At 35.9% G+C, this 18,197-nt stretch overlaps 1 protein-coding gene across 1 annotated transcript in view; it reads left to right on the top strand.

Annotated features, from left to right (window-relative positions):
- DHX40 (DEAH-box helicase 40) overlaps positions 1-18,197 on the top strand; it is a 48,557-nt gene that overhangs the window by 11,905 nt on the left and 18,455 nt on the right. The window contains exons 8-12 of the mRNA XM_040496964.1: positions 5,124-5,223; positions 7,417-7,503; positions 7,646-7,828; positions 12,093-12,173; positions 13,125-13,282. Coding sequence (XP_040352898.1) covers positions 5,124-5,223; positions 7,417-7,503; positions 7,646-7,828; positions 12,093-12,173; positions 13,125-13,282 — 609 coding nt within the window. The remainder of the gene's footprint in view (positions 1-5,123; positions 5,224-7,416; positions 7,504-7,645; positions 7,829-12,092; positions 12,174-13,124; positions 13,283-18,197) is intronic.

Genomic DNA, 18,197 nt, shown 5'->3' with positions numbered 1-18,197 from the left:
AAATCTTTACCACATGAGAATATTTTATAAAAGATTGCTTTAAAGTTTAAAAAGACGAAAAGTATTAAGAAGCTGAAGTTAATATCTTCGTTTTAGATCTTACCTGTTGAGTGTCTGATTTGAAAAATAAGGACTTAAGTACTTTTATTCTTCTGTATCCTTCCCTTCTGTTAGTTATTTTTACACTGTTTAGATGTATCAATATTTATCGTCAATCCTTTCACTATGGTTTTTCCATTTTTAAAAAAAAAATTTTTTTTTTCAACGTTTATTTATTTTTGGGACAGAGAGAGACAGAGCATGAACGGGGGAGGGGCAGAGAGAGGGAGACACAGAATCGGAAACAGGCTCCAGGCTCTGAGCCATCAGCCCAGAGCCCGACGCGGGGCTCGAACTCACGGACCGCGAGATCGTGACCTGGCTGAAGTCGGACGCTTAACCGACTGCACCACCCAGGCGCCCCTCCATTTTTTTTAATGTTTATCTACTTTTGAGAGAGAGAGGCGGGGGGAGGGGCAGAGACAGTGGGAGACACAGACTCCAAAGCAGACTCCAGGCTCTGAGGTGGCAGTGAGGAGCCCAACATGGGGCTTGCACTCACGAACCACAAGATCATGACCTGAGCCAAAGTCAGATGCTTAACCGACTGAGCCACCTAGATGCCCCTGGTTTTTCTATTCTCAAGTTACTTTTGGTTAATTTTAGATTGCCTGGATTTTTTAAGCTTTTTTTTGTTAATAGATAAAAGGGCTCTTACGTGTTATTTTTTGTGGTTATTTTTTTATGTTTGAGAATGTCCGGCTTTTGCCTTTATACTTGAACTACATCATGGCTGGGTTTTATGTTCTTGGGTCACACTTTCTTTTCCTTAGAACTTGGTAGACGTTGTCCAGTTGTCTTCTGGCATTGAATGTTGCTGCAGAGAAGTCTGAGGCCAAGCCTGATTTTTTTTCCCTTCCTTGTAAGTCATTTGCTTTTTCTGTCTGATTGCCTGGAAATTTCTCTTTATTTTTAAAGTTCAGTGGTTTTAATTAGGATATTTTTTGGTGTTGAGTGTTTTATATTAAAATTTCCTGGAATTTGATGTGCTTTCTTAAGAAAATGAACTTTATTGAGGTATAATTTACACAGAATAAACTGCTGGTTTTTAAATAGACAGTTCAATGAATTTTGACAAACGTATGTACCCATGTAATGACGACCAACCATAAACAAGTTGAACTTTTATGATGTGTTGTTTTAATCTGCAAATTCAAACCTTTATTTCATGGAGACTCTATAGCGTTGTATCTGTGACTATAATTTTTATCTGTCTATTGGTTTCTGTATTTCAGGGATATCAATTATTCTTATGTTGGATTGCCTGTCATCCATATTTTTTAACTTCCTCCTAGTTACTTTTTCAGTTGCATTTACTGATTATCTCAGGCCTTTTTTTGGTGTCGAGAGTTTGATTTTCAGCTGTTAGTGAGAATTCTCGATATTTCTGACTCACCCAAAAATGACTTCTTGGGGGAGGGGTAGAGTTAGAACTGAGCAGTGTTATGCCTCTTTCTTCTCCAGAATCATCATCTTTTCCCCCATTGATGATGGTTTATGTTTATTACTTTAGGTTATGTTCTTTTCCTTCTCTTTCTCTCCTTCTCTCTCTGTCTCACTCTCAGAAATAGTTCTGGTTTGGAATCTTCTTGGGGGAAGTTGGGACAAGAAATTCTATGAGGAAGTTTCAGTTGGCCTTGACATATAATATGTCATATGCACATATTCTAGGAGTGTTACTCCATTATGAGTATTGAGTGATCTCTCGGTATCTTCATTTCTTGGTAGACTTTGGAGTATCTTTTTTGCCTCTTTGCCAGTGCCCCTCTCCCCCCTTAATAACATCCTAGTACTTTATTACATCCTAATGAAAATATTCCATTTCCCCTTTCCTTCCTGGAGAGTGAGAATGTGCTTTAAGATATATGTATTTAACTTTTTTCCAAATCTTTATAAACCAACATAAAAGTGGTATGTGTTGGGGTGCCTGGCTGGCTTAGTCGGAAGGGGATGTGACTTTTGATCTTGGGGTCATGAGTTCAAACCTCACATTGGGTGTAGAGATTACTAAAAAAAATAAACTTAAAAAAAACCTAGTATGTGTTTATCCTTGTGGAATATGGTATTAAAGTGTGTGGGTTAGGCGTACCTGGGGGGCTCGGTTGAGCGTCTGACTTTGGCTCAGGTCATGATCTCAAGAGTTTGTGAGATCGAGCCCTGCATGGGGCTCTGCGCTGACAGTGTAGACCCTGCTTGGGATTTCTCTCTCTCCCTCCCTCCCTCCCTCTCTCTCTCTGTGTCCCTCCCCCAGTTCCACGTACACACACATGCTCTCTCAAAATAAATACATAAGCTTAATAAAAATTAAAGAAAATAAAATGGATGAAATGTAAATGAAATAAACGTGAGTCTTGTCAAAACAGCAGTTTCAAGACTTTTTAATTGATTATAGTGAACAAAATGGTAAATGAAACTGAAATTTTGCTTGAACTGAAGACTTAAAAATTAGATATTTTTAGAAATGGGTTGATTGAAAAACAGATTTGATTAGAGATAAATATGTTCAGAAAGGATGTTTTTAATTTATGTAAAGTTTTGGGGCACCTGGGTGGCTCAGTCAGTTAAGCATCCACTTTGGCTCAGGTCATGATTTCATGGTTCATGAGTTCAAGCCCTGTGTCATGCTCTGTGCTGACAGCCCAGAACCTGGAGCCTGCTTCAGATTCTGTGTCTCCTTCTCTCTCCCCCTCCCCTACTCGTGCTTTGTCTCTCTTTCTCTCAAAAATAAATAAACATGAAAAAAAATGTAAACATTTATGTAAAGTTTTAGGGTAGTGAGGAATTTTAAAGGTAGAAGGATCTTAATTTATTATTTATATAATGCATTTTTAATTTATCAGTTTATTGGACTTTTTTGAGCACTTTCTATGGTCCAGACATTGTTCTGTGTAGTGGGGGATATAGGTCTTGAACAAAAGAAAGTCCTTGCTTTCATGGAGCTACATTGTAGCAGAATAAATAGACCATAAATAATGTATAAACATATAACTTGAACTACAAAGTAGTATACAACTCGTTTGAACCATCTGGAAGAAATGAGCTACCTAAATCTAATACCTAAAAAATTATTCTTAACACTTAAGTTTTTTACCAAAAAACTATAAATCTAAAAGAAGTAGATCTTTTTGGAATTATTTTTGTATTCACCTCAAAACTTCCCCACAGATTTATAAGCTGCCTTTCTAGCACTTTTTTTACTTGTGAAATTAAATTCTGAATAATGTGGAAGAAAAGCAACATTACTTGTTTCAAATTTGTTTGTCTGTATGTAAATCTTGGCAAGTCACTTGACCTCTCTGGGATTTAGTTTTCTCATCTGTAAAATGAAATGGCTGGCCTAGTTCCATGATTTTAAAACTGTTCATCTGTGCCACTCCTTTTTTTGTGTGTGCACTCCTTTTCTCCCTTATAATAGTAGTTTAGCTTTGGTCTGTGACATATACTGGGAATACATGGATCTTTGAAAGATTTTATTTGAGAACAGGTTTTGTACTTTATTATTTCAAAGCAGGTTTTGTAAGATTTTCTTGGCTATGGAAAGGAAAACAATTTGAGATTGCTCAGGTAGAAAAGGTGACTTTTCTAAACACATATGGGCATATCTCATGTAAAACTAATACAGCCAGGTGTTTAATTTTTTTCCTTAAGGTGTATGTATATGTACTTATTGTTCTAATATATAATGTACAATAGTAAATACATATAACAGTTTAAAAAGATGTTATAGAAACTATAGATAGAAATGCTAATAATTTCTTTTCATACCCCAGTGGATTGACTTGTGTACTCACTGGCATAATCACTCCTAATTTTTGGAAATTATTGAAATACAGTGATCCACTCAGATTCCTTGCTTCAGAGTTCCTTGATTTCTATAGCTTAAGTGATCTTTTTCTTTACCCCACCTCAGCCACCCATTCAGAGGCTTCTATCTTAGACTTTATCATTACCATCATTTCTGATCTCAGTTTTAAACATCTTTCTGATGACTACTTCCTATATTTTTGCCAGACACTCCACTGTTTCTAATCCAACAGGTTTCAGAATGCTTTCACACCTGTCCTTTATCAACTGTCACTTATCTTCTTTCACCCATACTATAGTCATTCCCTTGCAAACATACTTAACGCTCTTGTCTTATTTTGTGCTTAACCTTGCAAGAGAGCAAGTCTGGCCAAATCTGTCTGCTACTTATTTTACACCCAGTCCTTTTAAGGCCTGGGAAGTGCCAGGAGCCCAGAAGTACTCTCTTGTCAACTCTCGTGGCTAATTCATTCTTTTCTCCTTTTAGACTTTCCTCCATGTATATTAACCAGTTCTGTATGGTTCACAAGTTTATTTTTCATCTTTGCCAGAGAGTAGCCTAATCAAATTGGCATCTTTTGGACCTGATTCCAAATTCCAGGAGATTCAGATTGCCCCAGCTTGGGGGGAGATGTTTATCTTTGGTGCCATAAACTATGGCTGGAGGAACAAGATACAATACTACAAGCATTACTGCTTGGGTTCATCCTTTAGAATGTATGGCTGAGGGGAAGGAGTATGGTGTTACTTGCTTAGAGAGGTAGCCATGAGTAATCAAAAAGACTCCCTAAAAAGTAAAAACCACCTAGCTAATCAGTCTTTAAGGCAGAGAGAGGTCCTTAATGTGTCATCCATGGATGGGCTTCAGAGAATCCCTGAACACGCTGAAATTATTTGAAATTTTTGTATGTGTGTATATATGTGTCTTTTAATGGAGAAGAGGGCCACAGTTTTTAAAATATTCTCAAAGGGAACTATGACCTACATAAAAGGACCCTGCTGTAGAGTTTATTTTAGCAATAATAATCTGCGATTTAATGGATCTAGAAATCTTAGCAGCAAGAGGTGAGGAGGCAAAGATAAGTTTTGCTGTTTTGAATTCAAGATAATTAAAGAGGTGAAGGAAACGTAACTTTTAATGAAAAGAAGTAAGTTTCTCAAAAGTGGAGTTTGACAAATGCATATTGTAAATTTACATTTTCTCTTTATGTGTATTTTAGATCAGCAGAGGAGAATATTTTTGCCACCTCCACCTGGAATTAGAAAATGTGTCATATCCACCAATATTTCTGCAACATCTTTGACAATAGATGGAATCAGGTACAACTTTTAAGGTTTCTTTAAAAAAAATTTTTTTTTAATCTTTATTCATCTTTGAGAGATAGAGTGCGAGCAGGGGAGGGGCAGAGAGAGAGGGAGACACAGAATCTGAAGGAGGCTCCAGGCTCTGAGCTGTCAACACAGAGCCCAATGTGGGGCTTGAACTCATGAACCACGAGATCATGACCTGAGCCAAATTTGGGTGCCCAACTGACTGGGCCACCCAGGTGCCCCTAAGTTTTCTTTTACAGCTAAGGAAGCCACTTAATTTTGTGTTTCCTCCTCTGTGTCATACACTAATTTCCTTCTCACATACTTGTAATCACCTATCACTTTTTTGTAATTATTGATTGCCATGGTTAGAAAATAGAGTAGGAGGTACACAGTATACTTTTAGTATACTTTTTAACTACTTTTATTTGGCAATTTGTAGCTTTCTCTTCCAAAATTTAAGATTATACGTAATGTTTCACAGGTTTCATTATTCATTAGATAGAAAACCAAAGCTATTTTTATTTGTCTCTGCTCATTATCAGCCTATACCTAAGATGATCTGATATTCCTTTCTCATCTGACACTTTCACTTGGTGGAGTAAGTGTTGTATATCCAAGTGTTTATCTGAAGGTACTGTTTCTCACTTTTCACCTTTTTGTGAAATGAACTACAATGCAAGTCTCTTATCTTTTTTTAAAATGTTTCTTATTTTTATTTTTGAGAGAGAGAGAGAGAGCATGAACAGGGGAGGGGCAGAGAGAGAGGGAGACACAGAATCTGAAACAGGCTCTAGGCTCTGAGCTGTCAGCACAGAGCCCAGCGTGGGGCTTGAACCCCTGAACCGCAAGATCATGACCTGAGCCGAAGTTGGACACTTAACCAACTGAGCCACCCAGGTGCCCTGCGAGTCTCTTATTTTTTTATGTAATCAATAATACATCAAATTTTTGAGTAAATTTAGTGGAGAAACACTTGGAAAATTTAAATCTAGACTGATGGTTAATGTGAAGTTCTTTTAGACTGTTAACCCACAGCCCTTTTGGGTATTTATCTTTAATCCAGTATATTTTATGTCCTTGACTAATATTTTATGTCCTGCTTGCCATAGGAAGGCTGGATGTGAATCTCAAAGATTGTATATATTTCTTTTGGGTAAAATTATCAGATCTGAGAGGCAGTTTAATTTTCTTTGCTTTTCTTCTTTACTTTAAAAATAATGGTTTCACTAAGGGCTTAAGAGAGCAGTTGTCTGAAGTAAGTTAACCTCTGCAATTTTCTGTTTCCAGCAATGGCAAAAGTCATTAAATAGTGTGTTTTGGAATGTTCCATTAGTGAATGGTAAACCTGCTATTACTCCTAACTTAGTTTTTTACTCGACTTGTTCTCTGTTTAATTGACTTAAATGGTATTGTTGGTCTAGAGGTGACTTTCAGGTTTGTTTTTTAGAGGAGAAATTCACATAATATAAAATTAACAGTTAAAAGTGAATAGTTAGTATTTAGTACTTCTATGATGTACTACAACTAATACTAACTCTTTCTCTTCTAAAACATTTTTATTACCCCTGTGCCCTTTAAGCAAATTACTCCCCATGCCCTCCTCCATTCTAGCCTTTGGCAACCACCAGTGTATTTTCTATTTTTATGAAACCCTATTCTGGATATTTTATCTATAAGGAGTCATACAATATGTCTTGCTTTCACTCATATGCTTTTGAGAGGTTCATTCACATTGTAGCATGTATCAGCACTTCATTCATTTTTATGGCTGAATAATATTCCATTACATGTATATACCATAATTTGTTCATCCATTTATCCCTTAATGGCTAATGGACATTTAGGTTATTTCTGCCTTTGGGCTCTTATGAATAGTGCTTCTATGAAAATATGTCTACGAACATTGGTTGAGTACTTGTTTCAGTTCTTTTGGGTATACGCTTAAGAATGCAGTTTCTCAATAATGTGGTAATTCTGTTAAACCTTTAGAGGAAACTTTAAACTGTTTTGCACATTGGCTTAACCATATTCCCATTAGTGATATACAGGGTTGCAGTTTCTTGACTTTCAAGTTTTACGTTTAACATAAAAGTCATTATGTAGTTGTTAGTTTGGTAGAAAAGGAGAATACAAAGTGACCAAAATGCAACAAGTCTTTCCTTATTTTCTAAAAACATAACTGTTTTTCATTCCTCTTAGATATGTGGTAGATGGTGGCTTTGTGAAGCAGTTAAATCACAATCCCAGATTAGGGTTGGATATCCTGGAGGTGGTTCCAATTTCAAAGTAAGTCTCTAAAGCTTTTTTATTCAGAGAACAGTTTATTAGATCTTTTCTAGCTGGCTTGGGGGTTTGATGTTAACTACTTAGGAAACCTGCAGTATGTTTTGGGGACTTTTGTGTTTTGTTTTGTTTTTTCCTTTTAAAGGAGTGAGGCGTTACAGCGAAGTGGCCGAGCTGGCAGGACTTCCTCAGGAAAATGCTTTCGGATCTATAGTAAAGATTTTTGGAACCAGTGTATGCCTGACCATGTGATCCCTGAGATCAAGAGAACTAGTTTGACATCTGTAGTTCTGACCTTAAAGTGCCTTGCCATACACGATGTTATAAGGTATGTAGACAATTTGAAAAAACAAAATTTGTTAGGGTGGAGCCAGAATTCTTTTGAAGTATTTGATTCCTATATCACAGCTTTTCACGGTTTACCTAAGCCCAAATAAAAGGCTTCTTTGGGGCGCCTGGGTGGCTCAGTCGGTTGAGCGTCCAACTTCACTCAGGTCATGATCTCACAGCTTGTGAGTTCAAGCCCTGCGTTAGGCTTTGCGCTGACAGCATGGAGCCTGGAGCCTACTTCAGATTCTGTGCCTCCCTCTCTCTCTGCCCCAACCCACTTTCATTCTGTCTTTGTCTCTCTCAAAAATAAATAAACATTAAAAAAAATTTTTAAAAAAAGCTTCTTTGCATTGCTTTCCTGTGATTTGATCCCTTGCTCATATTTTAACCTTGGCTTAATGGGGTGCTTCATGCTGAAGTTTATTTGGATCATTTAGTGACCACTGTTTATCTGTAATGAAAGGTATATAATGACCTTATTCCAATCAGAAAGTGGTTTTCTCATAGCATCTTTTGTATGACTAGCATTGTACCAAGTATTGTGAGAGGCAGAATAATACTCCGTAGTAGTATTTTGCTTTCACTGAACTTAAGTTATATTAAGGAAGCAAGATTCAGACACATGAAGCAAACAGTAGAACAACTGTTAAATTACTCAAATGTTAAACTATATAATCAATTGGTATAGGATGAAATATTGTTGTAGGGGCTTGAAATTTCATATTATATGTGATAGAGGAAATAATGAAGGAAAGTACTGTCTTGCTCTTAATTTTAGTTTTATTTGTCTATGAATGTGAAAGTGTCAGGAACCCTGGGAGGTGACCATGCATTCTGTAAGTTCATAAGAAGGGAAGTAATTACTAGATATATCCAAATATGTGTTATATACTCTTGGAAAACCAATTAAAAATTTTTTTGGATAGTGTTAAGACTAGAGATGTTCTAAATGAGAATGTAGATAATTAAAAAGAGGAAAGTATATAATATATGAAATTCTAACTGTAATCATGAATGATACCAGCGAGAAAGAAGAATCATCTAAATTGTTCCATATGGCTAAACAAAAAGCTTTCAGATGAGCCCAATTTAAAAACAATATTCATAGTATTATTTTTGTGAATAATATATAATCACAAAACAGCATACAATCAAGAATAAATATGTATTAGAAAGATAGGAATAATATCAAGAGTGGCATGTAATCAAGAATAAATGTATGTTAGAAAAATAGAAATAATAATTACCTAATAACTTCTGCACTGAGTTATTTTTCCATCTTAAGTTTTAAGACTAGAATGTACTAAAAGTCCCCAAAATGCAAGAGACAAAAAAAAAAAAAAAATTCTCTTTCCTCTCTCCCTTTTTTTTAAAAAAAGATTTTGTTTTTAAGTAATCTCTACACCTAACCTGGTGTTTAAACTCACAACCCTGAGATCAAGAGTCACATGCTACACTGTCTGAGCCAGCCGGGCACCCCTCTCCTCTCTCTTTTTAATGTGTATAGAAATAGAACCAGTATTTGGGATAGATGTTATAGTACTCATAGATGACAGAAAGAAAATGGAGCTTTTCATTTATTGCTTCTTTTTTCTCCATTATCAAGAATGTTTTTAAAACATGAACACAAGTCTAAATAAAAAGGAATTGATGACCAAGATGGATTAAGAAATGAGATAAAACCTAATGACTATAAATGAGTGTCTTGAGGCTTTAGGAATTATTTCCATGGCACTAAAATAACTTGTAGGTTTTGGGTTATCTATGAGAAATTATGCAGAACAGGTTGCCAGAAAATTGTGAGAAATACAAATGTCTTGATTTTTTCATTTAGGAAAAGGGCAGAATCTGTAAACAACTGCCCAGTGTGCTTGAAATTGGTCTTAGCAAATTCTAGCATATTTTTATTAGAAAATGTTTTTAGAGAATTTAATGGTGATTTATAGTAATCGGTATGAATCAAAATGTTTCACAAAGAATATGTGATAATAAACCATTTCCTTTTCAGTTTGAATACAGGACTGTCCACATAATGGGTGCACTATAAGTATTTATTGAATGATAACCTAATGTCTCTTGTTTTCTACACAGTATTTAATAAGATTACATTTGACATCTTTGTGAATAAGGTGATAGAACTGCTGAATAGAGTAGTTGCCAAAGAGCCAAATTCAGAAAGTATTGATTAATTGTGTAGTATATCCTAGATGGAGGATGTGCTGATAGTAAACTGACTTTTGCTCTTTCTTCATAAGCAGTTTATTTATTTATTTATTTTTTAATTTTTTTTTTCACTGTTTATTTATTTTTGGGACAGGGAGAGACAGAGCATGAATGGGGGAGGGTCAGAGAGAGAGGGAGACAGAGAATCGGAAACAGGCTCCAGGCTCTGAGCCATCAGCCCAGAGCCTGACGCGGGGCTCGAACTCACGTGACCTGGCTGAAGATCGTAACCTGGCAAGATCGTGACCTGGCTGAAGTCGGACGCTTAACCGACTGCGCCACCCAGGCGCCCCAGTCTTCATAAGCATTTTAAATGCCAGTATTAAGTAAAGATATTGAAGTCATGATTATCAGATTTCTGGAAAATGTCTTAATATCTAATCAATGATTAAAACTGGAAGGTTTAGAATGATCTCACAGGTCAAATCAACAAGGCAAAAGTCTGAAAGGTTACATCTTATATCCTGTGTTTTGGTTGTACATTAAGGAAATTAATGTGGAAAAGATCTAAAATGATCAGATCACCACAACTCAATATGAGCTTGCAATTATTAATTCTGTTTAGAAAACAAGAAAAAATTTCTGCTGGTGTAGACTTTGGTTATGTTAATAGACTGCAAAGTTCAAATGACTGGAATTATAGCATTCCTGTTCTGTGTTGGTCGCTCTACCTTTGGAGTTCAGTTTTGGATATTACCACATTTTATGAGGAGTTTGACAAACTAGAGTGTTTCTAAAAGATAGTAATTAGGTATAGTGGGTCTCTTGGAAAGCAAATAATACAAGGAGTGCTTGACAGAATTGGTAATTGGTATAATCAAGGGAGAGAAATAATGGTAGTTTTTACAAATCTGAAAGGGCTCTTCTACAGAAGAAACGGATGACTGGTTTGGTACTGCTCTAGGACAGGGGTCGAAAACTATGGTCCAGGCTCACTGGCTGTTTTTGTAAAGAAAGTTTTATTGGAACACAGCCATGTCTGTTCATTCATGTATGGCTGCTTTCACTACAATAGCAGAATTGAATAATTGTGACAGAGACCATATGGCCTGCAGAACCTAAAATATTTACTATCTGGCCTTTTACAGAAAGTGTTTGCCGACTCTTGCTCTAGAAGATGCCAGGACTTGTTGGTACAAGTTGTAGGAAAACTGACTGTAGAACAGTCTACAAGATTTTTGTTTATTTGTTTTTAAATAGAGCTGTGAATCCTGGAATGGACTTTTGTGTAAGGTATTGGACCTTTTGTCCTTTGTTGGACCTTTTTCAAGGTGAGAAATTGGGAGTAGATGATTTACCATCTCAAGACTTATAGTGGAAAAAGTAATCTAGTGCAGATAGCATTAAGCAATTATTGTTCTAATTAAAACAAAAAAATATATATATGTAATACATATATTCATGTTTGGTTATATGCCACCCTTGTGAATGTGATTGTCTTATGTTCATTAATGGTATTGTGGTTATGTAAGAGATCGTCTTTTATTTTCAGAGGATGCATGCTGAAGTATTTTGGGAGTGAATTGGCATTGTATTTGCAACTTGTTTTCAGATAGTTCAGGAGAAAATAAGAATATACATACAGCAAATATAGTAAAATTAATCAAATATATTTACCATTTTATTAAAAAACATGTTTAAGTGCTCTTAAACAACTTGTAGTGTTTGGCCACTTTCAATTAATTTTCTCCACTGGTTTATAAAACTGTAATAAAAATTGTGGGCTACAGAACAGAGTAGATTTGACATTGACTAATGAAGAATGGGGCAGGGTTAAGATAAACAGAGAAGAATGGTGAGTGTTCCAGCTAAGGGGGAATCAAAAAGAAGTGCTTCTTGAATTTAAAGGAAGAGTGTGATTCAGAAAAAATAATTTCCTCTGCTGAATGCCGGTTATGATCATAAAATGCTTAGGAAAAAGAAAGAGAGCTTGAAAAATAGGAGAAGTAAAACCTTATAAAGAAATTTTCGAGTCTGTATGAAATCTTAATCATGGTCAGGGAATGGAATCTTATTTCATATCTCATTTAAACACACAGGTTTCCCTATTTGGATCCACCTAATGAGAGGCTTATTTTGGAAGCTCTTAAACAACTTTACCAGTGTGATGCTATTGACAGGTAAACAACAACAACAACAAAAATTAAACCACAACAGATTAACATCTGTTAATCTCTTAACATCTCTTTCTGTTTTGTTTTATTTTATTTTATCTTAATTTTTAATTTTTATTTTAAGTAAACTCTGTGCCACATATGGAGGTCAAACAACCCCATGATTAAGAGTCATATGCTCTATTGACTGAGCCAGCCAGGCACTGCAATGTCCTTTTAAAATAGGGTTCCTAATAGTTTCTTTTATCAGCAGAAAATGATTTGTTTGAATTGAATGGATTGTTTTACCTGAAATTAGAATTTGCCCTCAGTTTTTCTTTGCCACAATTCTGAATTTAAAAATTATATGATAAAGGTCTCTGGGTGGTTCAGTAGGTTAAGCATCTGATTCTCGATCTCAGCTCAGGTCTTGATCTCAGGGTTGTGAGTTCAAGTCCCATGCTGGGCTGTATGCAGGGTGTGAAGCCTACTTAAAAAAAAAATGAATAAAAATTTTATGATAAAATTATGTTTATATTTAGTATTATTTAACAGGTAATTTTTGAGTATCGTTTCAGTGCCAGGCATGAATCTGGGTATATCAAAATAATAACAGAGCCAGAGTCCTTGTTCTCATGATTGTGTAATGGGGAAATTTTTGGTAATTATCATTCTCCCATTTCTTTAAGGACATCATCCTCTATGCCTCTATACCGATTTGTATGGTCTTTTATCATACTACTTTATTGTGTCTCATTGTTTAGTTTTTTGGATGTATTGGCCTTCCAAAGCAGGGAATTTATCATCTTCATGTTTCTTTTATCAATGACCAGTGTATCATATTTCTTGTATTGAATTGAATTTCTAGAGTTGATTTAAGGTAATATAAATTATATCTGATTTATTCTGAATTCCGAATGAATTTCATTTGTACTCTCCCAAGGTAGAAAGACTTAAGAACCTTTTCTTTCTATTAAGGAGTGGCCATGTGACCAGATTGGGTTTGTCTATGGTGGAATTTCCTCTCCCTCCACATCTGACATGTGCAGTAATCAAGGCTGCTTCTCTAGATTGTGAAGATCTGCTACTTCCAATAGCAGCAATGTTGTCTGTGGAAAATGTCTTCATTAGACCTGGTAAGAAGTTTATTGGTGAGTTTTTAAAAAATTAATAGGTTTTATTTTTTAGACCAGTTTTAGGTTTACAGAAAAATTAAGGGTAAGTAGAGACATTTTCCTCATTATTAACATCTTTCATTAGTGTGGTACATTTGGTATTGATGAACCAGTATTGATACATTATCATTAACTAAAAGGATCACTGTATTGTATATTCTTTGAGTTTTGACAAATCTGTAATGACACATTTCCACCATTACAATAATATACTGATTTTACTGCCCTAAATATCTCTTGTGTTCCATCTGTTCATCCCTACATACCTTACCCCAGACTCTCGCAATCACTGATCTTTTTACATCTCCATAGTTTTGCCTTTTCCAGAATGCCAGGTAGTTGGAATCATACAGTACGTAGCCTTTTCAGACTGTCTTCTGTAGCTTAGCAATGTGCATTTAAGGTTCCTTGTCTTTTTGTAGCATAATAGCTCATTTCTTTGTTGCTGAACAATGTTCCATTTTATGGAATTTGTTTATCTTTTCACGTGTTGAAGGACATCTTGGTGGCTTTTAAGTTTTGGCAGTTATGAACAAAGCTGCTGTAAATGCCCCATGCGCAGGTTTTTGTGTCGACACTGGATTTCAATTCACTGTTGAGTTATAGTATAATATGTTTATATCTGTAAGAAACTGCTAAACTCTCTTCCAAAGTGTCTGTACCGTTTTGTATTCTGACCAGCCATGAGTCTGAGAATTGCTCTTTCTTCACTTCCTCACCAGCATATGGTGTTGTCAGTGTTTTGGATTTTGGCCATTCTAATAGGTGTGTAGTGATATCTTGTTATTTTTAAAATTTTTTTTAAATTAAAAAAAATTTTTTTTTAATGTTTATTTTTGAGAGAGAGAGAGAGCATGAGCAGGGGAGGAGCAGAGAGAGAGGGAGACACAGAATCTGAAACAGGCTCCAGGCTCTGAGCTGTCAGCACAGAGCCCGATGCGGGGCTCGAACTCACAAACTGAGATCATGACCTGAGCCGAAGCCGGACGCTCAACTGACTGAGCTACCCAGGCGCCCCTGTATCTTGTTATTTTAACTTGGAGATCCCTGATGACATATGATGTTAATCATCTTTTTATATGCTTATTTGCCATTTTGTATCTTTTTGGTGAGGTATCCATTTAGATTTTTAAATTTTATTTTTAAGTAATTCACTTTGGCTCAGTAATTTGACCTGAGCCAAAGTGGGATGCTTAACCAACTGAGCCACCCAGGTGCCACCAACCCCCTCAGGTCTTTTTAAATCAGGTTGTTTATTTTCTTATTGTTGAGTTTTAAGAGTTCTTGGTATATTTGGAAAACAGTCCTTTATCAGGTATATCTTTTGCAACTATTTTCTCCCATTCTGTGGTTTGTCCTCTCATTCTTTTGACATGGTCTTTCACAGAGCAGAAGCTTTTAATTTTAATGAAGTCCAGTTTTCAGTTACTTCTTTCATGGGTCATGCCTTTGCTGTTACATTTGAAAAGTCATCACTATACTCAATGTCCTTTAGATTTTCTCCTATGTTATCTTCTAGGAATTGGATATCCATTTGTTCCAGCCCCATTTTTCAAAAGGCTATCCTTTTTCCATTGAAAAGCTTTTCCCCCTCGTCAAAGATCATTTAACTGTACTTTGTGGGTATATTTCTGGGCCCCGTATTCTGTTCCATTCATCTCTTTTTCTATTCTGTCAATACCACACTGTCTTGATTATTAGAGCTTTATAGTAACTCTTAAAGTTGGATAGGGTCAGTTCTTGGCCTTTGCTCCTCCCCTTCAACACTGGGTCTTTTCCCTTCCTACATAAACTTTACAACCAGTTTGTTGATATCCATAACATAAGTTGCTGGGACTTTATTTGGAATTATGTTGAATCTATACATCAGGTTGGAAAGAACCGACATCTTGACAGTATTGAGCCTGCTTATCCATGTACATGAAGTATCTCTCCATTTATTTATATTCTCCAGTAATTCACTGGGCGGTTTTTATTACCATATATTTAGCCCTATGAGACATGAAACTGAGGATAAACGAATTTTACATTTTGTTATCCTTTAACTTAGTTGTTTGAAATAGAGAGTTATAATGTTCTTGGCTGAGAGTCCTTTCACTGGTAAAGAAAGATAGTATGGTGGACCTTTGCCCTGTTATAGTACATTAGTAATATATTAACTTTTTTTTCCCTCTAGAAACAAAAGAAATCGAAGTTCAGCCCTTGTACTCTAAGAGAATTGTTTTGAAGTTTCCATGCCTTTAAACTTCTGCTTATTTCCTTTCTTGGTGTGGGACACAACTTACTTCATCCCATGTGAGCTTTAATTTCTTCTAATGGGGGAAAATCACAATTTATTTTCAAATTTAAACGTTTATTTATTATTAAGAGACAGAGACAGAGCATGAGCATGGCAGGGGCAGAGAGAGGGGGAGACACAGAATCCGAAGCAGGCTCCAGGCTCCGAGCCCGACGCGGGGCTCGAACCCACAAACCACGAGAGATCATGACCTGAGCTGAAGTCAGATGCTCAACCGACTGAGCCACCCAGGCACCCCCAATTTTTTTATTAATGTTTATTTTTGAGAGACAGAGTGTGAGCTGGGGAGGGGCAGAGAGAGAGAGAGAGGGAGACCCAGAATCTGAAGCAGACTTCAGCTCTGAGCTGTCAGCACAGAGTCAGATGCGGGGCTCGAACCCATGAGCCATGAGTTCATGACCTGAGCCGAAGTCAGACACTTAACCAACTGAGCCACCCAGGCGCCCCTCAAAGGAATTTCTGAGTAGACAGTATATCTTGCCTACAGCCTAGACTAACAATAGTGTGTACTATCATCCTGGTGTTATCCCTTTATAGACTGTGAGCGTTTGGTCCAGATTGGTTTGTTATTGCCAAGATTGTAATGGAGGATATATTTTTCTATAAAAATACTCTGGTTTAATCAGTGTGCTGCCTCTCCCAAATAGATTATAGTCAGAATTTTGGTTCTAGTAATACCCCTAGCTACAGTAGTTTTTTTCTGGTAAATACCATATGCAATAAATAAGGTTGGGTTGTGGGTCGGTGGATGGGTGAAATAAGTAAAGGGAATTAAGAGAAATGAACTTGTAGTTACCAAATAAATAAGTCATGGAGATGAAAAGTACAGCATAGGGAAAATAGTCAATAATACTGTAATAATGTTTTGTAGTAACTACACTTACATTGAGTATTATATAAAATTGTCAAATCGCTATATTGTACACCTGAACCTAATATAACATTGTATGTCAACTATCCTTTAATAATAAACTTAAAAAATAAGTAAATAAATAAATAAGTTTGGCTATTTTTCAAAGCTAAAAATACTCCTAAAAACTATTGCAGGAGTATTGAAGTAGGAGTGAAGAGATCAGAGTTCTAACTTGACTCCACTCCAGTCTAATTATCTATTGGCCTAGTTTTTTTGGACTTCATTTTTCATTTGTGAAACCGGGGAATTAGAATAGATTAGGGTGATCCAGTCTAAGGCCAGAAAAAGGAATTGGTTTTCCTCATTGGAATATTTAAATAGATAATACCAGTCTCGTGTTAGCTCTTTTTTATTACCTTTTTTATTGTAATACAATTTCAAATTTACAGAGATGTTGAAAGAATAGTAGAGGAATTCCTTTATACCTTTTACCTAGTTTTAGCAGTTTTTAACATTTTGCTGCATTTGCTTTATTATTCTTTTTCTCTTTCTCTCTTGATATACATATATGCATTTTCTTTCTTTCTTGTTTGAATCATTTGGGAACATTGCTCTCTCTTACCACAAAATATTTATATATATGTATATATTTACTAAGAATAGAGGCAATCTCTTATTTAACCATAGAACATTTATCAAAAATAGGAAATTTAACAGTGATATAATACTATTATCTAGTCCAGAGTCCATATTCAAATTGTCCATTTTCCCTAGAATATACAAAAGTAGTTTTAAAATTCTTTAGGTATACCATTCTTTGCTTACAGTTTTTGTGTGTGTGTTTTTTTAATGTTTGTTTATTTTGAGAGAGAGAGAGAGAGAGAGAGACAGCATGAGTGGGGCAGGGACAGAGAGAGAGGGAGACAGAGAATCCCAAGCAGGCTCTGCAGTGGGGCTCGAACTCTCGAGTTGTGAGATCATCATGACCTGAATTGAAACCAAGAGTCAGATGCTTAACCGACTAAGCTACCCAGGTGCCCCTACAGTTTTTGGTTTTTTTTTAAGGTAAAGTTTATATGTAGTGAAACATAAATCTTACGTGTATAATTCAATTAATTTTTCAAAGTGCACATACCATATAACCCACACCCCTGTCAAGGTATGGAACAGTTGTATCACTCCAGAAAACTTCCTCAATGCCTCTTCCCAGTCAGATGCTACCCTGCCTTCCCTCAGTGAGTCATTCCTCTATCTTTTTTTTTTTTTTTTTAGATTTGGCTTTTGTAAAACTTTGTATAAATAGAATTATACAATATGTACTTTTCTGTGTTTGGCTTCTTTTGGTCAGCATCATGTATGTGAGATTCATCCATGTATTTAATCAGTGCTTTGTTCTTTTTATTGAGTAGTAATTCCACTGTATGAACGTATTAAAATTAGTTTTTATCTATTACCCTATTGATAGACATTTGAATTGTTTCTTATTTGGTGCTGTTTATAAATAGAACTGTTTTGAACGTTCCTCTGCAGGTCTTTTGTAGATGTATATTTTTATATCTCTTAGGTAACTACCTAGGAGCAAATTGCTGCATTATTGAGTAGGTGTGTGTTTAACTTTAAGAATTACTGGAGGGGCGCCTGGGTGGCTCAGTTGGTTAAGCATCCGACTTTGGCTCAGGTCATGATCTCACAGTTTGTGGGTTTGAGCCCTGCATCCGGCTCTG

This window comes from Herpailurus yagouaroundi, unplaced genomic scaffold, assembly GCF_014898765.1.
Source record: "Herpailurus yagouaroundi ecotype Mexico unplaced genomic scaffold, PumYag 189, whole genome shotgun sequence".
Classification (NCBI taxonomy): Eukaryota; Metazoa; Chordata; class Mammalia; order Carnivora; family Felidae; genus Herpailurus; species Herpailurus yagouaroundi.
This window is presented reverse-complemented; position numbering and strand designations above follow the sequence as displayed.